Source organism: Alligator sinensis, unplaced genomic scaffold (assembly GCF_000455745.1).
Source record: "Alligator sinensis unplaced genomic scaffold, ASM45574v1 scaffold54_1, whole genome shotgun sequence".
Lineage (NCBI taxonomy): Eukaryota > Metazoa > Chordata > Crocodylia > Alligatoridae > Alligator > Alligator sinensis.
Genome location: NW_005841962.1, coordinates 233,863 through 251,619, shown reverse-complemented (window position 1 = coordinate 251,619; position 17,757 = coordinate 233,863). Strand labels below are relative to the sequence as shown.

The following is a 17,757-nucleotide window of genomic DNA, read 5'->3' as shown; positions in this document are numbered from 1 at the left end:
AGTCATAAATGAGTGGTTTATTTGAATCCATCATCTGTATTCTCCCTCACTTTCTTCATACTTGTAGAATGTATGAAAATTTTTATAGCAAGTTACTCTGCCTCTTTTGAGGGGGGAATGGTTAGGCAGAAATTTAGTGAATTCTGTACTTAGTTCAACTACTATAGTATATTACTGTAATATTACTGAGCGGAGCAAGGCATTAAAGAGGAACAAGACATGGCAATCAATTTGAAATAATTCAAATATTATGAATCTATACAAAGAACAAATTATAATGCTAATGTTTAGAGCTAGTCTGCACATTCTCTAGTTTAAACTCTATATTCATTCTGTGCATTGCACAAATCTCAGAATAAAATGTGACAGCTTGTAAAAGCAAACAGAAATGAGTGCAATTAGAATACAAATCCCAGGTTAAGTGTATGAGCCCAATACACCTAAACTCCACAAACAGACCATCTGTCAGAATCTACCAAGATTACACAGAGGATTTTGAATGAAAAGGTTTTAAATGCAACTAGGACATTGATTTGTCTCAGAAAAAGAAAACTTGGCTGTTGAGATCATTCTTGGAAAGAATTTCCTATGTTTCTGAAAGGAAGCCTGATCTGTTTTTCAACAAAATTGTATTTCTTATCATTTCCACTTCTCCCACTACTTCTGCTATTTTTAAATCAGCAGCGTTGATTGCTAACTTGATTTGGCGTTAGGATATTTCCATTACAAGTTACTTCAGCTAGTTTTAAGAATTTCCACTTAAGATCATATTAACAAGCAAGTATAGACAGATCACCAGTAAATAGGACATGTATAGTAGATGGCTATTAGAAATTTAATAGAATTTAAGAGTCAAATCCACCTCTGCTCAATTTCATGCAAGCATTGTACTAAGTAGGGTTTGCCAGCAGAACTAACAAAGTTTTACTGTACAGGCCGGAGAAGGGAGCAATATTTATGGCTATAAATTTATGGCTATAAATATTAATCTTATTTCTGCTACAGATCCTTGCAAGCCACTGCACAGAAGTTGTGTGGGTATGGGAGTAGGAGGTTTCACAGCTAAACAGATCTTTCCATTCTTTCCCCCTCTTCTATAGATGGACATATTAGGGCTGCAGAATATACAGTTATGGCTATGCACTTCATCAGATTTGATGTCAGGTAGTTGCAGACAGTGAGCAAGCAGCCAAAGAAAATGATGTCTGTTTAAAATGTCTTCCTCACCCATATCTGGAAAATGGAGATCTTCTGAAGAAGAACACAAGATATGCCAAGTAGTACATATTTTGAAGATGTGGAGTAAAATTCACATCCAATTGAATCAAATGTCTAAATTCCAATCGACTTGAGGGCCAGGATTTAATGCCAGGACATAAATACAAGAGAAAGTCAGCTCTTTCAGGATACTAACACATTATAAATTAAATTCAGAATTTAATTTTAATTTTTATGACCTTTCCAATGTTCATATTTTCCAAGCATTCAAAATGTTATTGTCATTTGACTAACTTTTTTCTTCATTAGTGATACAATTCTCTTTTGCCATTCTAAAATCTGTCTTAAGAGCTAGAAGAATACCGAAGTCAACAGGTTAATATTTTCTAGGGGTTACATCTTAATTTTAATCTTTTTACAAAAATTGTTCTCTGAGCATTCATTTTCTGAGTTGAGGGTACAAAATGAAATATAATGTGTAACTCACAGAAAGATGGATTAGTCTTGTTTTATTTCTGGTCAAAGCCACATGAAGCTGTTTGTGTTGTCAGCATAAATCAGAGTACTCATACTTGAAAACATAGCCTGACTTTTAAAAGTCAGTAAAATCTTGCCTAAGCTTTAGGTCTTTCCCACTCCCCAAATAAGCAGCTTCACAACATTCACGTGTTTGGCTATCTTCTGTTCTAGATGCTTGGAACTTCTTAAAACACCAACTTGTGAATAGGTACATGTTTTTTAAAAAGTCTAAACCAGCAGCAAGCAATCTTTTTTGGCTGAAGGCCAGAATGGACACAGATCAGGTCAGAGATGGGCTGGGGGCGGGCAGGGGGGGTAAGTGCTAGGACCTACCCATAACTAACACTTTTCTCTGTGGCAGCATGGAGAGAGTGCCCACAGCTGAAGTTCCCCACAACCAAGTGCCACCGAAGCCCCACATATGCAGGTTGGATCCAATGGCTCGATGGACCACAGGTTGCCAACCCCTGCATTAAGCAAATTCTTTTTTTCATGAGAGCATTTCATTTCCCAAAAGTACTAAGAAGAGAAAACAGAACAGGTTGCGTTATTTGAAAATTCACACTTTTACTACTTTATATCTAAAGTTCATATAAAAAGGGTTTGTTCCATAGATTATTTGTCAGGCTGCTATTGCAGTAAACTGTAACTATAGTACTCAATACTTCAAGGTTGTTCACAATGTTTAAAAATAACTGCATTCAAAACATCCAAGAAACCTACACTAATTGGTCTATATAACTGAAAAGCTATATCAGGGGTTTTCAACCTTTTTTGAGAGTGCCCCTTCTGGTGGGTACTCTTCCTGGTGGGTATGGAGGCGATGCTCAGTAGGGGCAGCAAGCAGGCATGCTTCCCAAGTACCCCTGCTTCTCTGCGCTGCTGCTGCATACCCCCTGGGACCTTCCCAAGTACTCCAAGGGTAGGCGTACCTGCAATTGACAACCCCTGAACTATATTATATTTTCTATTTTTGATCAAGACACTAGTATGGGTGTTAGTTTGTCATTTGGGTCATAATTAATTGAAAAATAACCATTGACTAGAGAAGTCTCTGAGCTCTAACCTAATGAAATCTAGATCTGAGGCTCTTGGGATTGTTAATGATTTTTTAATGTAGTATGATGCCAGCAGCTTGAGTGTTTTAATTTGGCTTGACCGAAGTGCTGCTTTTGTTAAACATGATTATAAGCCTTACTTGTTTATAGCATATCATGTAGGATTGCTGGTACTGTTTTAAAGTAGCATCAAGAAACTCGTTTGCAAAGCAGATGTCAACTTTTGCTATAGAAAGTACTTGATCTCACTTACTTTTGGAAGATACTATTTCTCAGCCAGCTGTGGATTATTATTCCTATGTTGACCTTGCTCTATCCATTTATCAAGTGATGTGGTAGAACACCCTTTTTTGATCTTTTTTTAATTAAAAAAAGTCTTTAAAAATTCGTGTAATGAAAAGCCTTAAATCTAAAGAAAAAGATAGTAAGAATGAGAGAATTTGGGCATCCCTACTTCAGAAGCAGGTTTTGCAGCACTAAGAGACAAACAAGGATTTCTCTTTAAAGGGTGAATCTATACAACAGTACTTTGCAAATGCATGTAGCCTGCCTTGCATGAGTCCTAAACTAGGACAGGTAGGCCTACCAAACGTCACTTAGACTGCGGGTGGCAAAGGCAGCCAATGACCTAATTCTTCACAGGATAACAGTGCCTAATGGTCTGTTATCAAAAGAAACAAAAATTAAGGTGGGTTTTATCATTTTTAGTCTGTACCAATACAAAGATATTTTAATATCAAGTTTGTAGAAAAGGCCCATGATAGACTAAGCAGTCACTGGTAGAAAGTTATAAGGATGACGTTCATTAAGTTAGAAACTAGCCAACATTTTTGGAAAGAACGTAGGAGAAGTGCACAAAACCATGGAGTTCTTTTAAAATCAAGTATATGGCAGGTCAGTCACAAAGTCAAATACTAATTCACTCCGGGTTGAAGTTATTACCCCCAGAGAAATGAGTTTCCATATCACAGACTTAAACTTTCATGAACGAAGCAACTGAACACAAGCTTTCATTAGTTTTGTCAAACTGTGTTAATATCCCTTTACCAAAGGGGATTTTCAATTGAAGGATGCCCTCAGAAATGTGTCAAACCTCTTAATGACAAGGGGCTGCATAGAAAAACAGATCTACCTTTAATTACTAGTTCATGATAGATGAAAATAGCTGCCAAATGAACTTAGAAAGAATCTGCCTTCTATCCAGACTCAGACATATAAAGGGGACACTGATTTTTAAAAACAAGGGTTTAATTGGTTCCCTCCCAGGCACAAATATCTCAACCATTGAACTCTCCTGTAATGTCTGGGCAATTAAATCAGTCATGTTCTGGGGCAAGATATGGTTTTCTGTGATTGCCTGGAGAAGGATGAGAGGAATTAAGTATCTTCACCAGCTCATCAGCATGGCAAGCAAGAGCACAGTTAGCATATTCAGAGATGCAGCATAGTGCTTTCCTGTCAGTGTCAGTCCCATCCACATTTCTTATAACTCATTTCCTTTTTCATTCTTTGTGGACATTTAAGGGAATCTAGGATCAAAAGGAGAAAGGAGCTTAAACTGATAGTTAGAAACTACAACATGATCTAGAATAATCAATTTGCAACAAAAACAAAAATCTGATGCAGTCTCAAATTTTAGGGTCTTGACACAAAGTCTCAATGAAAAGCTCAAAGAAAGGTAAATCAAGTATCCATGTTGAAGCCTGGTTGTTTAAAGCACATAAAGCAATGAAAATTAGAAAATCAAAATGTAATGTGCAGGAACCAAATGAACGAAGCAAAGAAGGAGTAAATAAACAAAATGAAGAAAGGAGAATCCAGCAAAACAAGTTCAGTGTCCATGATCCTACAGAGCCTCAAGTGTGTAAAGAAGAGCAGATGTTCAGGAATAAACAGGCATATTATTATTAGACAAACAGAAAGACTGAGTTGAAAGAAGAAATTCAGACCAACTAAAGGAGAAATAGAGCAACAGTGGTTGAAAGGACCTTTATTAGAGCTTCCGCAGGGAGCTTCTTGGCTCACGAGGCTGAAAGTTTGTTAGCCGAGATGCTAGTGATTACTGGCGCACTTGGTCCTCAGTACCTCTATCTCAGAAGACCAAAAAGCTTGGAATTAAGGCAGTTTGTCTCTCCCAAGAATCCTGTAGAGCTGGCAGTTTTTAAAGTATTGGACTATAAAAATATAATAAAATAATTGAGTATAAAATGTAACATAAAGGTAGTCTTCACACTGGATTCATTTTATGGAGCTTTATTTTTTAAATTGAGAAAATATAACTAAGACGTAACATACAATAGTAGTAGGCCACTTTCAGCTCTCATTTACTCTTGTGCAAACCCCCTGATAACTTAATAGAATTGCCTGCATATAACTGAGAACAGAATTTTTCCAGATTCTTTACATGTAATGCTAACACTGAAAGAAAATAAATTATTCTTTATAGCAACAGCTGTGGTCATGGATTGAAAAGGGTTTCTCTGGCTGCTGAATGACTTATTCCTATATCTTTTGAAATCCTTGATAGCATTTTTATTGATTGCAACGACATCTCCTAGTATTGAGTACAGATGGGCAGTACAGAATCTGGCATAAAATCTATGTCAGTTCAGCTATAGGGAGCATGAGATGGGATTCTCAACTCACCTGTTGACTTGAGCTGAATACTACAATACATTGCCCCTGAAAAATGGCAAATGTTACTGGTTAAAAGCATGGATGACTGTTATCAATATATAAAATTGTTCCCAGTAGTCTCTAGTATATTTTGAGAAGGAGAAATAGAGTAAAAGATGGAATAAATATTTAGGTTCCAAGTAACGTAATAATGAAACTGCACAGCAATGTTCAGAACTTATGGAATAATAAAAAAAGATAAATGTACTTGTAAAAAACAAACAAATGAGTTTTTTTTTAAAGAATACTATATGGGAAACAGAAAGGATTTCTTTCTTATTTTTAAGAATTATCTCCTATCAGAACATTTTTTGGCAAGGCATTGGGTCATTTTAGAATGTGACATAGTAAATTATTTGTATGCATTTTTAGGACAGGAAGCATTTTAAGGAAAATTACAACCTATTTCTTGTGAAGGTTTGCTTATTTCTGTACTGGCTAGTGCATAGCCAATGCTTCAGTTTTTCCTCCGTGCCTCAGTTTTCTTCCCATGGAGAAAGTCTTCTCTTGGATGGTAGTGTGACTTGGCCACATCAATACTCCTACCATACCAGCCAAACAAAACAAAAAGCTTTAAACCCAAACCTGTCTTCCCCTTTCCTTTCAGGGGATTCTTCAAAAACCTTAACATAATGCAGTGAAGTTTTAAAAATCTTGGTCACAGGAACTTTTTCCATTACCTCTCAGTAACACCAAAGGTAGAAGAGCCCAGAATCTCCCTATCCCCTAGGAGCCAACACTGGAATCCTATATTATAAAGTGTTTGTCTGCTATAAACTCCATATTTCCTTGTTTAAGGTTTGTAGGGCCACTTCCTACTATCTCCTTCTCCAGCTCTTTCTAGACTTCTTCAGTTGAGCCCTTACCAGGCTCTTCCTGGTTCCCTGACATACTAAAACCAATACTGATCCCCTCTAAACTGTCACACAAAATAAGGCTGTGCTACTTTACTGATCTAATGTGAGAAGCAAGGTATTTTTGGTAATATCTTTTATTGGACCTACTGTATCGTCAGAAGAGATGTTAGCTTTTGGGCACAGAGTGCCCTTTCTCAGGTCTGGGAAAGAAGCAGATGCAGAAATAAACACCAGATAACACAATGACTTGTGTACCCTATTATGTAAATGAAAGTGATTACTTAAAGCAGTGGGAGATGACTGTTAACCTGTGAGCAAAAAGCAGTTATCAGAAGTAGCTGTAAAAAAGTAGTTGAAACAGATAATTCTGTAAAAGAAAAAAAAACACTCAGAAGAAAAAAAAAAGGGTAGTTTATTACTTGTGGAGTACAGAAAGGTTAGCAGAGGGCAGGTAAATAGTAATGAGCCTACTTTGTCTAATCTCTGTTCCACATACGCAGTGGGTCCAGTAAAAGACATCACCAAAAAAAACTTGCTTCTCACACATCAACTTGATCATCACAACTACAACAACATGCCAATTCCTCCAACTGAGGAACAGGGCTTATTTTTCACTCTATTTCCTTTTCCCCAGTAGACCTTCTTCCAGTCCCACCCTCACATGATCCTTCTATGTTAAGTCCCTTGATCTGGAAGAACAAACAGGAACCAATGGGGCCCGTGCCTCAGTTCTCCTCTAAAAATCTGTCTGGCTCATCCTATGACAAATAGCTTGCGCACACAAAGAAAAACACCCTCAGATTACAACATAGCTATGAACTGAAATAAATACCCCTGAACTGTTCTAATAATGTAGTGAAAGCATTCTGCCCAGGTGGCTCTGACTAGTTAGTATTCAGATAAATGTTTGGAAAAAAATAGAGCACATGATACAAGCACATGATGACCTAGAAAACCAATGTTATTTTATCAATTTGTTCATTTTGAATGAATGACTAATTCAGTTGAAAAAACATGCTGCCCACTCACCAGATGTCAGATTTTGTGTTATATCCCTGGTGTTTCAGTGCCTCTGGGCTCATGTAGTAAGGTGTTCCGGTAAATGTAGTTGCCAGATCACATGAACCCATCAAGAGACGAGAAACTCCAAAGTCACCTTAAAATAGAAGTGAAAAAAATTAATTGAAATCTTACTTATTTAGATAAGAATATCTAAAATTAAAAGTCAAATCAGAAATTTCCAGCTTAATTTGATTGTCTTTAATATCACATTTTATATTTTAATATCTCAAAACATTTGAGCCCAGATCCTCAGCTTAAATAAACTGTCAACAAATTACTGAAATCAACATAAAAATAGTAACTGGGTAGCCATGGATAATAGTAATGGGACCAAAAACTTATGCATCTCTATTCCCTACATTGCCCATTTAAATTCATACCAAATTAATCATTACCAGAAATTCCTTATTTCCCCATCTGCTATCTGTCAAGGCAGATAAACGTTTTCAACAAAGCCAGTGCTTGCGTCCATCCATCTCACACAAAATTATGCTGCTAACTATCCTCTTGCTTATACTCTCAGAAGATATGCCATGAGTTGAAAAAGCCTCCTTTTTGGAAGTTTATAAATATCAACGTCAAGGCATAATGTTAGGGCAATATGGGACAATATTGCACTGCTGATGCCATTGCATCCTAGACCTTATAAAATCAAGGGTTTTTAATACTTAGACACCTTGGTTCTCTGTGCATTATAAAAATCATAGATAAGTTTAGATCAAATGGCTGCAGTGACAGTGGTGAATCTTTCATGATGAGGAAATTCACGTAAAACAGGTAGGAATAAAACCATGGACATATTTAACTAACAACATGGTATTGACTGGCACAAACCTACTAAGCAGAATATAGTCAGTACACCTGGAGTTTTTTCATGGGGAAAAAAACAGATGCAGTGCATGAACAAATGTGCCTTTAGACCAGGCTTGTCCAACATGTGGCCCGTGGGCCACCATGAGGCCCTCCAAGCTGTTTTCTGAGGCCTGAGGTGCTGCAACGGGAAATGAAAGTAAACACTGTACTTTCGTTTTGGCGCCGGTGGGGAGGGTGATGTGATACCACTTCCGGTGAGGTCTTTGAATATGGCTCACCAGCACACTGAGTGATAAAAAGTTCATGATCCGGCTCCACATTCAAAAAGGTTGGACACCCCAGCTTTAGATGTAAAGCAAGGACCTTTTAAGGGGAGGTAATTAGTCTATTTGCCATTTTTCACCAAAATAGTATTTCAAAAATAGATTTTATTTTGTTGCTAATATTATGCAGCTTGAGAACAGGATTAAAATATGTAGCATAAAAATAAGAGTCCAAATCCTCTGAGTTCTAGTGCAATGACGTGAATAGTGGCAAAAAACAAAACCAATGTATATAAAGAATAATAAATTTAAAGCATAACAGGATTAGAGAGTGGGGTTAGAAGTGTGACTATTAGAAAAGCCTGGGGATTCATGAAATTATTATATCCAGATTTCAGTTATGTATAAGGAATTGTCATTAGTAGGCATAATAAAAAGACTGTAAGACAAAAATCTTGTAAAAATTTTTGAAACATGGAGAAAGATCTGTTCATATTATATGAATCAGTTTTGTAAAAACACATATTATGCTTCTCTAGTCTGCAACAGGTTTAAAATAAAATGATGTCTTGGGATTTGTGTTCTTTTTAAATAGTTATGCATTAAGAATTAGCATCACCAGGTTAAAAAAAAAGGCAGTTGTATTAGCATAGTTTTTTAATGAAATAAGAAAAAGCAATCAACTGAATTAGAAACCATTAGTGAACAACTAATTAAAAATCGACTTATTTATAAAATATATGCTGGAATTCTATATTATAAATCATACAAAAAGAAAGCAGGGGTATCTTACCAATTTTAAGAAGATTATTTTTCAAAAAAATATTTTTGGCTTTTAAATCTCTGTGAAGTATTCGCCTGAAACATAAGAGGAAATATAACTTTATCTTACCTAAGGAAATAACAGTCATTTTCAATTAATGTATACTGTTCTTTCATTAACAATTTGGTACTGCTGGCCAGTGATCTTTAATTTTGCAACTAACAGACTGCAGGCATGTCCTGAGATCTGAGCAAAAGTCCAGTGATTTCAGCTGGGCTCCACATAAATCTAGGGGCATACCCAGGCACAGGATCAGGGTGAAGGTATGCCAATTTGAGAACAGTCATGAAACAGGCATACAAATGCCTGCAGGTAACCCCATTTGAGAATAGTCATAAAAATTAGATAAGTTGCAGCAGCAACCTATTCGGTCCCTTGTGGAAGAGAACAAAATGTGTTGCTTTTTCCCCATCTGACTGTTCATAGGGAGCTATGTTGTGTGCTCTGGCAGAAAGATAATCATCCTGAGATACCACAGAATAGAAAAAGTGAAAATAAAAAAGCTCTGAGAACTCAATCTCAAGGAACGTTTACTCCTTCAAAGGCAATACATCTAATCATTCTTTCTCTGTATATACAACATGATAACAATGTAAGATTATCTATATTATATACATCTTACACAGAGACACAAGAATACAGAGAGAAAGAGGGACAAAAAGCCAGTAAGCCATCAACCAGTTTTAAGTTATTTTTCAAGTATTTAAGAAACATCATAGATCATGGAAAATGCATTTTCTCGGTATCTTGAAACTTCAATTCATGATAGCCACACCCCTGTCCTATAAAGTCTATCCTTATTATATACTATTTAAATGAGACGTATATTTTTCATTTCAATCCCCTTCACTTACTAACTAAGACAGATAGCAGGAAAGCAATGTTTTGGTAAACTGAAAAGCAGCACCGTCCCTGCAAAAAGGGAATTCTTATCCTTAAAAAGACCAGCATGGATACTGGTCCAAATTGCTGGACATTGCAGGAAGAAATATTCTGGGAATTTAAACATAAATATAGACATTTTCTATACAGCAGTCTATAACAAGCCAACAGCCAACTGTTGCCAACAGCTACAAACAGGGAGAAAGGGAAGAGAAAGCCCCTGACAGACATTATACTTAAGACATTTTAACTGGTTAATCACATCTTTAGTAGTGTCCTGGCCACACAGTCAATCAATTAATGGAGTGATAAAATAAGGAATAAGGCACAAAGCTATTACACAAAATATGTGTAATAACTTTGTGGCTAGTTTTTATCATCTCATTAACTGAACATGTGTCCAATGCCCAGTCTGTCAAGACTCCCATGTATTTCACAGGCTGGGAGGCTCTTCAGCTGATTGGGGCTACCACCGCTGAGGCCCCAGTCAGCTGACTAGGAGTTTAGCCCTGGTCAGCTGATCACAACTTCCAGCTGGGGGAGCACACCATGCATTCCCTGAGCTGGGAGTACTGGTCTGATGATCAGGCTTCCAGCCAGGAGAGTGTACCACACGCTCTTGCAGCAGGGAGCCTCGTGAGTTGATCAGGCTTCCAGCCTAGGGAGCACACCCAGCTGGAAGCCCCTATCAGCTGACAGAACACCCTGCCAGATGAGTGTATGGTGTGCTCCTGTGGCTGGGAGCCAAGCCTGCTACTTGTCAGAGTAGGGGGGAGTTCAGGATCAGGCACTGGCAGTATGGTGCAATGTAATCTGATGAGGGAGCCCACAATCATGCTTCCTGCCATGCTCCTTTACTTTAACACTTGCAAGGCCTGAAAGGTACTGAAAGCTCAGCTAACTGCTCATTGCTCTAGAATTCTGGAAAAAAAGCAAAAAAGCCTTTCATTCCCTTCCCCCCACCGCTCTTTTAGGTTTCAGATCCAAAAAGTGCTGAGCACTCTGATCATGATTAAGTAAAATGTTAGCTCATGACTAACTTTAGGTAAATTGAGTTGTCTTAAGTCAAACTTGACCCCCTCTCAAGAGTAATGTGGAAAGTGGACAAGACAAATTATTGTAAGCGGGATTCAATGCTCCAGCTGTGGGAGGACCACTTGTCAAACGTTAATTAACCAAAAACAGAAACTGCATTAGCAGACATTGCATGGATGGAAGATCACAAGGTGGCTAGACATGCTTAAAGCAAGTCCAATTTAAACAGCACTTCAGTTGTCTTCATACTGGTGGGAGCAATTGTGTGCAGATATGTGGCATATTATAAATGTGTTAGGGAGAGCAAAGAGAGATTGCCATTTTTCTCCAACCTAGATAAGACTATTATGCTTGTAGAAGAACTCTTATTTCTTTTTCCACATATAATAAAAAGAACTAATGGACCTTGTAAAAAGCTTTAAAATAAGCCCTGTGAAAGGCATCGTAGAATGACTATTTCCCTTTTTCTGATGGCATGGATCTTACATCTTCAGTTATGAAAATAAACCTATCACTTAGAGATTCTCAACATGATTTCCTGACTTACCTGCAAATTTGATGTGATGTCTCCGATATGGTGATGAAAGTAACAGGGTGTTTTAAAAACAAGTCCAGAACAAAGATTACCAGGCCAGATTTATCCCTGATGTAATTTAATTGATTTCAATGGAATTATGCCATGATAAAATTTGACTCTTTATATTTAATATCTGAAAGAGTTCTATTACGTTTTCTTTCTCTAATATGACTGAATGTCTGCTTTAATCTCAGGATTTAACTGTTTGTATTGTACTGTGCATTTTCAATGCTGTCACCTGGATTTTAGAAAACTAAGGTCTGCCTTTGGTGCTTAATTCTAAAAGATGTCCATTATAATTCTACTGTAAGATACAGTAAATGTGTAGGGTGGTATTAAAGGGTGGGACCTTCAAAAAGACAATGTTCATGCACTAGATACTCAGTCACTACTTTAGACATTCAGTAGTAACTCAAGATAGCTGTACAAGGTTTTATGTCAAAGAAACAAAATAAACAGCAGGGTTTAATTTCCATTTTAATATCTTTAATTAGAAAATAGAAGTCTTCTCAGTCATATGAAACCTAAGTGCTTTCATATGAAAGTAAATGATTGTACCTTTCATGCATGTAGTTGACTCCAAGTAACAACTGTATAAACCATTCTACTATTTGGCATTCGGTGAATATTTTCCCAATTTCTTTGTACTCTTGAATTTTACAGTCCAGATCTCGACCCTGAAACGTCAGAGCACATTCACATGTTCAATATAAGGATTTTACATATTTCGTCTTATGTCAAAATATAGGACTTCATTTTTATCTTAGATCTACAGACACAAGCCATGTAGTCTGTAACATTAATTAAAGTGCATGTATTTTGAGGCACAAGAACTGAGGATAAGAATTTAGGCAGGCTGCCTGAATGGGTTGGACAAGTCAGTCATTTTTCATTCAACAGAACCTAAAATAATAGTATGGAAAATCAGTGATCTGAACAATAGTGATCTGGATCTTGGGCAAAACATTTCACCACTCTATACCTTTGTTTCCCCACTTATAATTTGTCTGTCTTAAATCCCCTCTCCACATGCAGGTAAAGGGACGAAGGGATCTTAACGTGCAATTCACAAAATCATACCTCCTGCCATGCCATCTGTGCATGGCAGGAAGTGCCATTGTGGGGTAACATATTAGATCCCATTGCACCTCACTGCCGGTGCAGGGGGAGCCCAAGATTGGGCTCCCCCTGCACCGGCAATAAGGTATGAAGAGATCCAATGAGTGATCCACAATGGCACTTCCTGCCATGCCCAAGATTGGGCTCCCCTTACACCAGCAAGAAGCCATGCCCAGGAGTGGGCTCCCCCTGCACCAGCAAGAAGCAAGCTTCTGCAACTAGGAGCCCCACACATCCTAGTTGAGGGGCTCCCAGTCACAGGCCCCATGCACCCCTAGGATGGGGGATTACCTGTATGGTGATCCTTTGGCCCCCAGGGTTTCATGCCCCCCTGAGCCCTGGGGATCACGGCTTAATTGATCCCCAGAGCCTGAGGGTTTTACAATGTGCACAATAAATCCCTGGGGTTGGGAGCCATGTTAGCTGATAGGGCTCCCAGCCACAGGGGAGCCCCTGCTACACATGCAAATTAAAACTTGATAGCAACCAGTTACATAGTACACATTTTTAAGTGTAACTTTATAGCTGATTGGAGGCTTTTTATTGTGTGACAGCTACTTTGCATGTGTAGCTGGTCTCCAGGTAACTGTACAATTAACCTGTTAACTGCACCTCTATAAGGTGTAGAGGGGGCCTTGTGTATTTAGTTTGTAAACTAAAATTAAAACATATTGCTATCAACCTGGGAGCCTATAGGACTACATGAATTCAAAATGTAAACAAACTCTTATTCATTATTCTGTAAGATAGTCTACCTCTTTAAAACAAAGAGGTAGAATTTAATTATCATATTGCCTCCTTCTTTAAGATTCTGTCTTTCATATAAGCAGAGAGCAGAGTTATAATTTTTGGACCCTGTAAACACAAGTGTAAAATATGTTATTATATGTATTAAATTTGGAGCATTGTTGGGCCTAATATAGAAACAGGAGTGAACTAATTTGACATAGTCATCTTTACCACATAAGCCAAAAAGGAGAAGAGGAGAAACAAAAAGTAAAGACATCCAAATATCTGAACTTAGTTAAAATACAGTGTGCCTATGTAGATTTTTGAAGGACTTTATAAAGTTCCTTATAAAGATTTTCTCGAGAGAAATATTCTTGAACATAACACAACATAAAACCCTGACGAAGTATATTCTTTTGTTTTGTGTTTTGGAATGTCAGTATTCAGGAAGCAAGGTAATGAAGTGAAGCATATGGTAGGGGACAAGTTATGATTTGCATTTAAAAGGAGCATCAAGTATGGTAATACATTTGAAATAGGATTTGAATTTTTAGCTTTTTTAATGAATGTGAACAGGCTTCATGACTTAGTTGCTAATTTTCCTCAGTTTCCCTTTAACATATGCATACTTCCTATCCAACTGAAATTGGAACCTGCACTAAAAGCACAGAAATGAGAAAAGGGTTTGAGAATTTAGATAACTATGCTTATGGGTTTTTTTAAACTGTTAGTAAAACTAATATCTCTCTGTTTTTAAAATCTATATTTCACTGAAGCCAAATTTCAGGCTATAAGATTCTTCAAAGCAATTTTGCTTGACATCATTTTCACAAGACAATGTTTTTACTGCCTTAAAATATTTAAAATGAGACAACTGCTAAGAAAGCCTAACAATCAAATCAAACTAGAACACACAGACTCTGTTCAATACTTCCGAGTGAATTTGACAATGCCAAAAGAGCCAGGCTGAACAATGGAAATGAATGTCCTCTACTATTCACAAACAGGTGCAGCAATGGGCAGGTGCATTGGAGGTTTGGCCCTAACCTGTTCCAGCTATGTGGTTCAAAGCTACAATAGTGTGGAGAGAACAGAATGAGGGGTGAGAGGCAGTTTAGTTTCCATTCCAACTCAATGCCAGTTCTTTCTTTTGAGCATTCCTAGAAAAGTACCATTTACTGCCAATTGTGTTAGTAGTTCTATACATAAAAAACAGGACACACAATATAATAGGTTTCCAAACATCCATATAGCAACGCATTTTCCTTTTTGTCAACTCAGAATTCAAGCCAGGCAGCTTTTAGGTAAAAGGATCTGAATCCTATTATATATAAAAATAGAGTACCCACCTACGCAAATACAGAAGAACATTTTCTGGCAGTGGTCACTCTTAATTAAAAGTGAATCTTTTACAGTTCTGCACGGAAATGCCTTTCTGAGTTCTTTGGGAAAATATTCAAGCGAAGAGTTTCACTTGAAAATTGTTGACACAAAGTATTAAGATCGCTTGCTGGTTTTTTATTTCTGCATTAGCAGTTGTCCTATATTTTCTCTACTTTGAAAAAAGGCTAGAAACATATTCCACTGGTCTCTCTGTCATGCTGACCTGATTTATTAAGCTTGGGATTGACAGAATCCAGTTGTATATTCAGGGAGTCTATTTTCTCTTGCTCTATTTGCCTTGTGCTAATATATCTCTATGTGAAATCAGCATTAAACTATCTTTGTGCTCCCAGGATCCTGTATTAGGTTATTTCCCTGGCTGTCACTTAAAAATGCCTCCATTGGGCCATTACAGCAGCTTGTGATTGCCAGGGTGCAGGGAAATTGCTGGCATGCCTTTTTTCCTTAGCAACTCTCTTCATACCACCTGAAGGGGCAAGGATAGAAGTCATTATTCAGCCTCTACTTTCATGGAGAAAGATGAATCTCTTATTTTGGTGTAATGGGTTTGTGACCAGGGTAATGTACAAGAGTTACATTTAGACTGACCTAAGTAGGGTTAGGTAAATCTAAATCTAAACTTGTACAGATGTTCACAGGGTTTAAATTGGCCAAAAAATGTCACACCCAAACTAAGTTAGTTCACTTCCTGAGGTGATCTAGCGTAGATCTAGAAAGGTTTAACCCGATCTATGAAAGGGTTAACCTAATTTAATGAATGCTTGCATGCATTTGAAGCACAGCCCCAGGTCTTGAAAAGCTCAGCCACTTGCCCAGCTCCAACACTGTGCTGTTCCTACCCCCTGACCCTGACAGGCTAATATTAGTCCTCCAATCTCTCCTGACCGGGTAAACCCGCTGTGGACCCACCAATATTCCCCACAGACCTGCGAGCCCCATGTCCACCACTTTAAGTAAGCCATCTAAACCTAGATCAGGTATAGCAAATGCTTGCTCGCACCACAGTTCATCTAGCTTTCAGAACATTTTGTACTGGGCAAAAAAAACATTGCTCTAGTTCAAGGAAAAATCTAGGCTTTCAGCTCAACTCTTGCAACATTTGAAAGACAAACATATCCTGAATTGTCTATGTAGAATACATTTATGAAATACTGTATTATTGGCTAGTTTTATTTCTTTAACTTTTAGCACCAAATCTGTGCTTGCAGCAATGTGATTAACCAGGCTGGTAAAGACAACTCAGCTACAGATATATATAGCCAAACTAGTGGCATGCTTTGAGTTTAGTAGAAACCAAAGACCTTTAGCCAACAAACAAAGCCAAATATAATGTCCAGTGTATATGCACAACTTAGCATACATTTTTAATGTAATAAAACGGTTATTCCATTTTTAAAGCAATAAAATTGCACACCTATATTTAACATAATTAAAAGTTTAGATACTTTTAAAAGATGATTCAAAAGCCTTGTCTTTTTTTTTACTAATGTCATTTTTAGTCTTTGCAATATATTTCATCAATGTCTTTTAACTTGCCATAGACCAAATCTGAGATTTAAGAAACACAGTAACATAACCTTGACTATTCCAGCCTTCTCTCTACTCCGACCTCCCAAACACAAACATTTCCCAACTTCAGCCTATGCAAAATTGTGCATGAGATTGTTAACCTCATCGCCCTTGCCCATCATCTTCTCCTTGTATTCCCACATTGGTTTCCTATCCAAGATCAGTTTCAAGCTTCCTATAACTAATTTCAAAGGTCATGCCACCTCTTCCTTTCTTCCTTACTTATCCTCTCTTGTCAAGCTTTGTATTGTTCCCATATTCTCTGTCACAGGCGATGCATAGGGGGGCACATGCCTCCCCTTAAATTTGGCCCTCACCGGCCGGGGAGTGGAGCGCACCGGCTGGTGCCCCCTCTTCCCCCCACCGAGAAGTGCCGGCAGCACTTCCAATTTTATGCCGGCACTTCTGCCAGTGATCGGTTGATGAGGGACCCCTCTCTCCTGTCAGCAATTGGCAGCTGGTGCCCTCCCAGAGCCAGGAGGCACTAGTCGCCCATATTCTTTGTATTTCAGCCTCATCTAGCTTTTGCTAGGCCTTCATGCCTTCTTCCTTTATGCTATGTATAATTCAACCTTCCTGAACTCATCTAAACTCGTATGCCACTTGTGTCTATTCAAATCTATTTTAAAGACTCAGTTCTACCGTACTGCCTAGCTCTACCCAAACTGACTTGTTTTTACATTATATATTGTTATTCCCTTTCACCTGACATTCCTTAGTCTATGACTTCCTCAGAGAAGAGACCATCTGTGTTAAGTGCTTGAAATCTGCCTAGTAAATAGTAGATAATATTGCAAATTTAAAAATTAGCATTTTTTTATCAAGAATTAACTTGGTAAATTACAACTTTAAAAGGTTTCTGTTAAAAAATTATTTTTCAGACACACAACCTATAATATTTTCAAAATATTCTAAAAGAGGTCTCACCTCACAGTATTCAGTGATGATGCAGAAACTTTCTCGCTCCACAAAGCTTGCGTAAAACTTGACAATGCCCGGATGATCTAGCTTGGAGAGTAGCTGTGCTTCTAGATTTGCTTCAACTGTCTCATTTGGCTTGAGATCTCCAACAGAGATTTCCTTCAAAACTTTTCTAGAAAAAAAATCCTTCAAAATTAATAAAAAGTAAAAAAATATAGCAAGAAATAAAGCT

The 17,757-nt window shown here is 37.6% G+C and overlaps 1 protein-coding gene across 1 annotated transcript in view; it reads right to left on the bottom strand.

The window, feature by feature from the left end:
* The window catches only part of NEK11 (NIMA related kinase 11), a 205,092-nt gene that overhangs the window by 116,256 nt on the left and 71,079 nt on the right, over positions 1–17,757 (bottom strand). The window contains exons 3-6 of the mRNA XM_025200289.1: positions 17,532–17,697; positions 12,342–12,460; positions 9,260–9,324; positions 7,358–7,484 (exon numbers count right to left, since the gene is read on the bottom strand). Of these exons, the coding sequence (XP_025056074.1) occupies positions 7,358–7,484; positions 9,260–9,324; positions 12,342–12,352 (203 nt within the window). The 5' untranslated portion in view covers positions 12,353–12,460; positions 17,532–17,697. The remainder of the gene's footprint in view (positions 1–7,357; positions 7,485–9,259; positions 9,325–12,341; positions 12,461–17,531; positions 17,698–17,757) is intronic.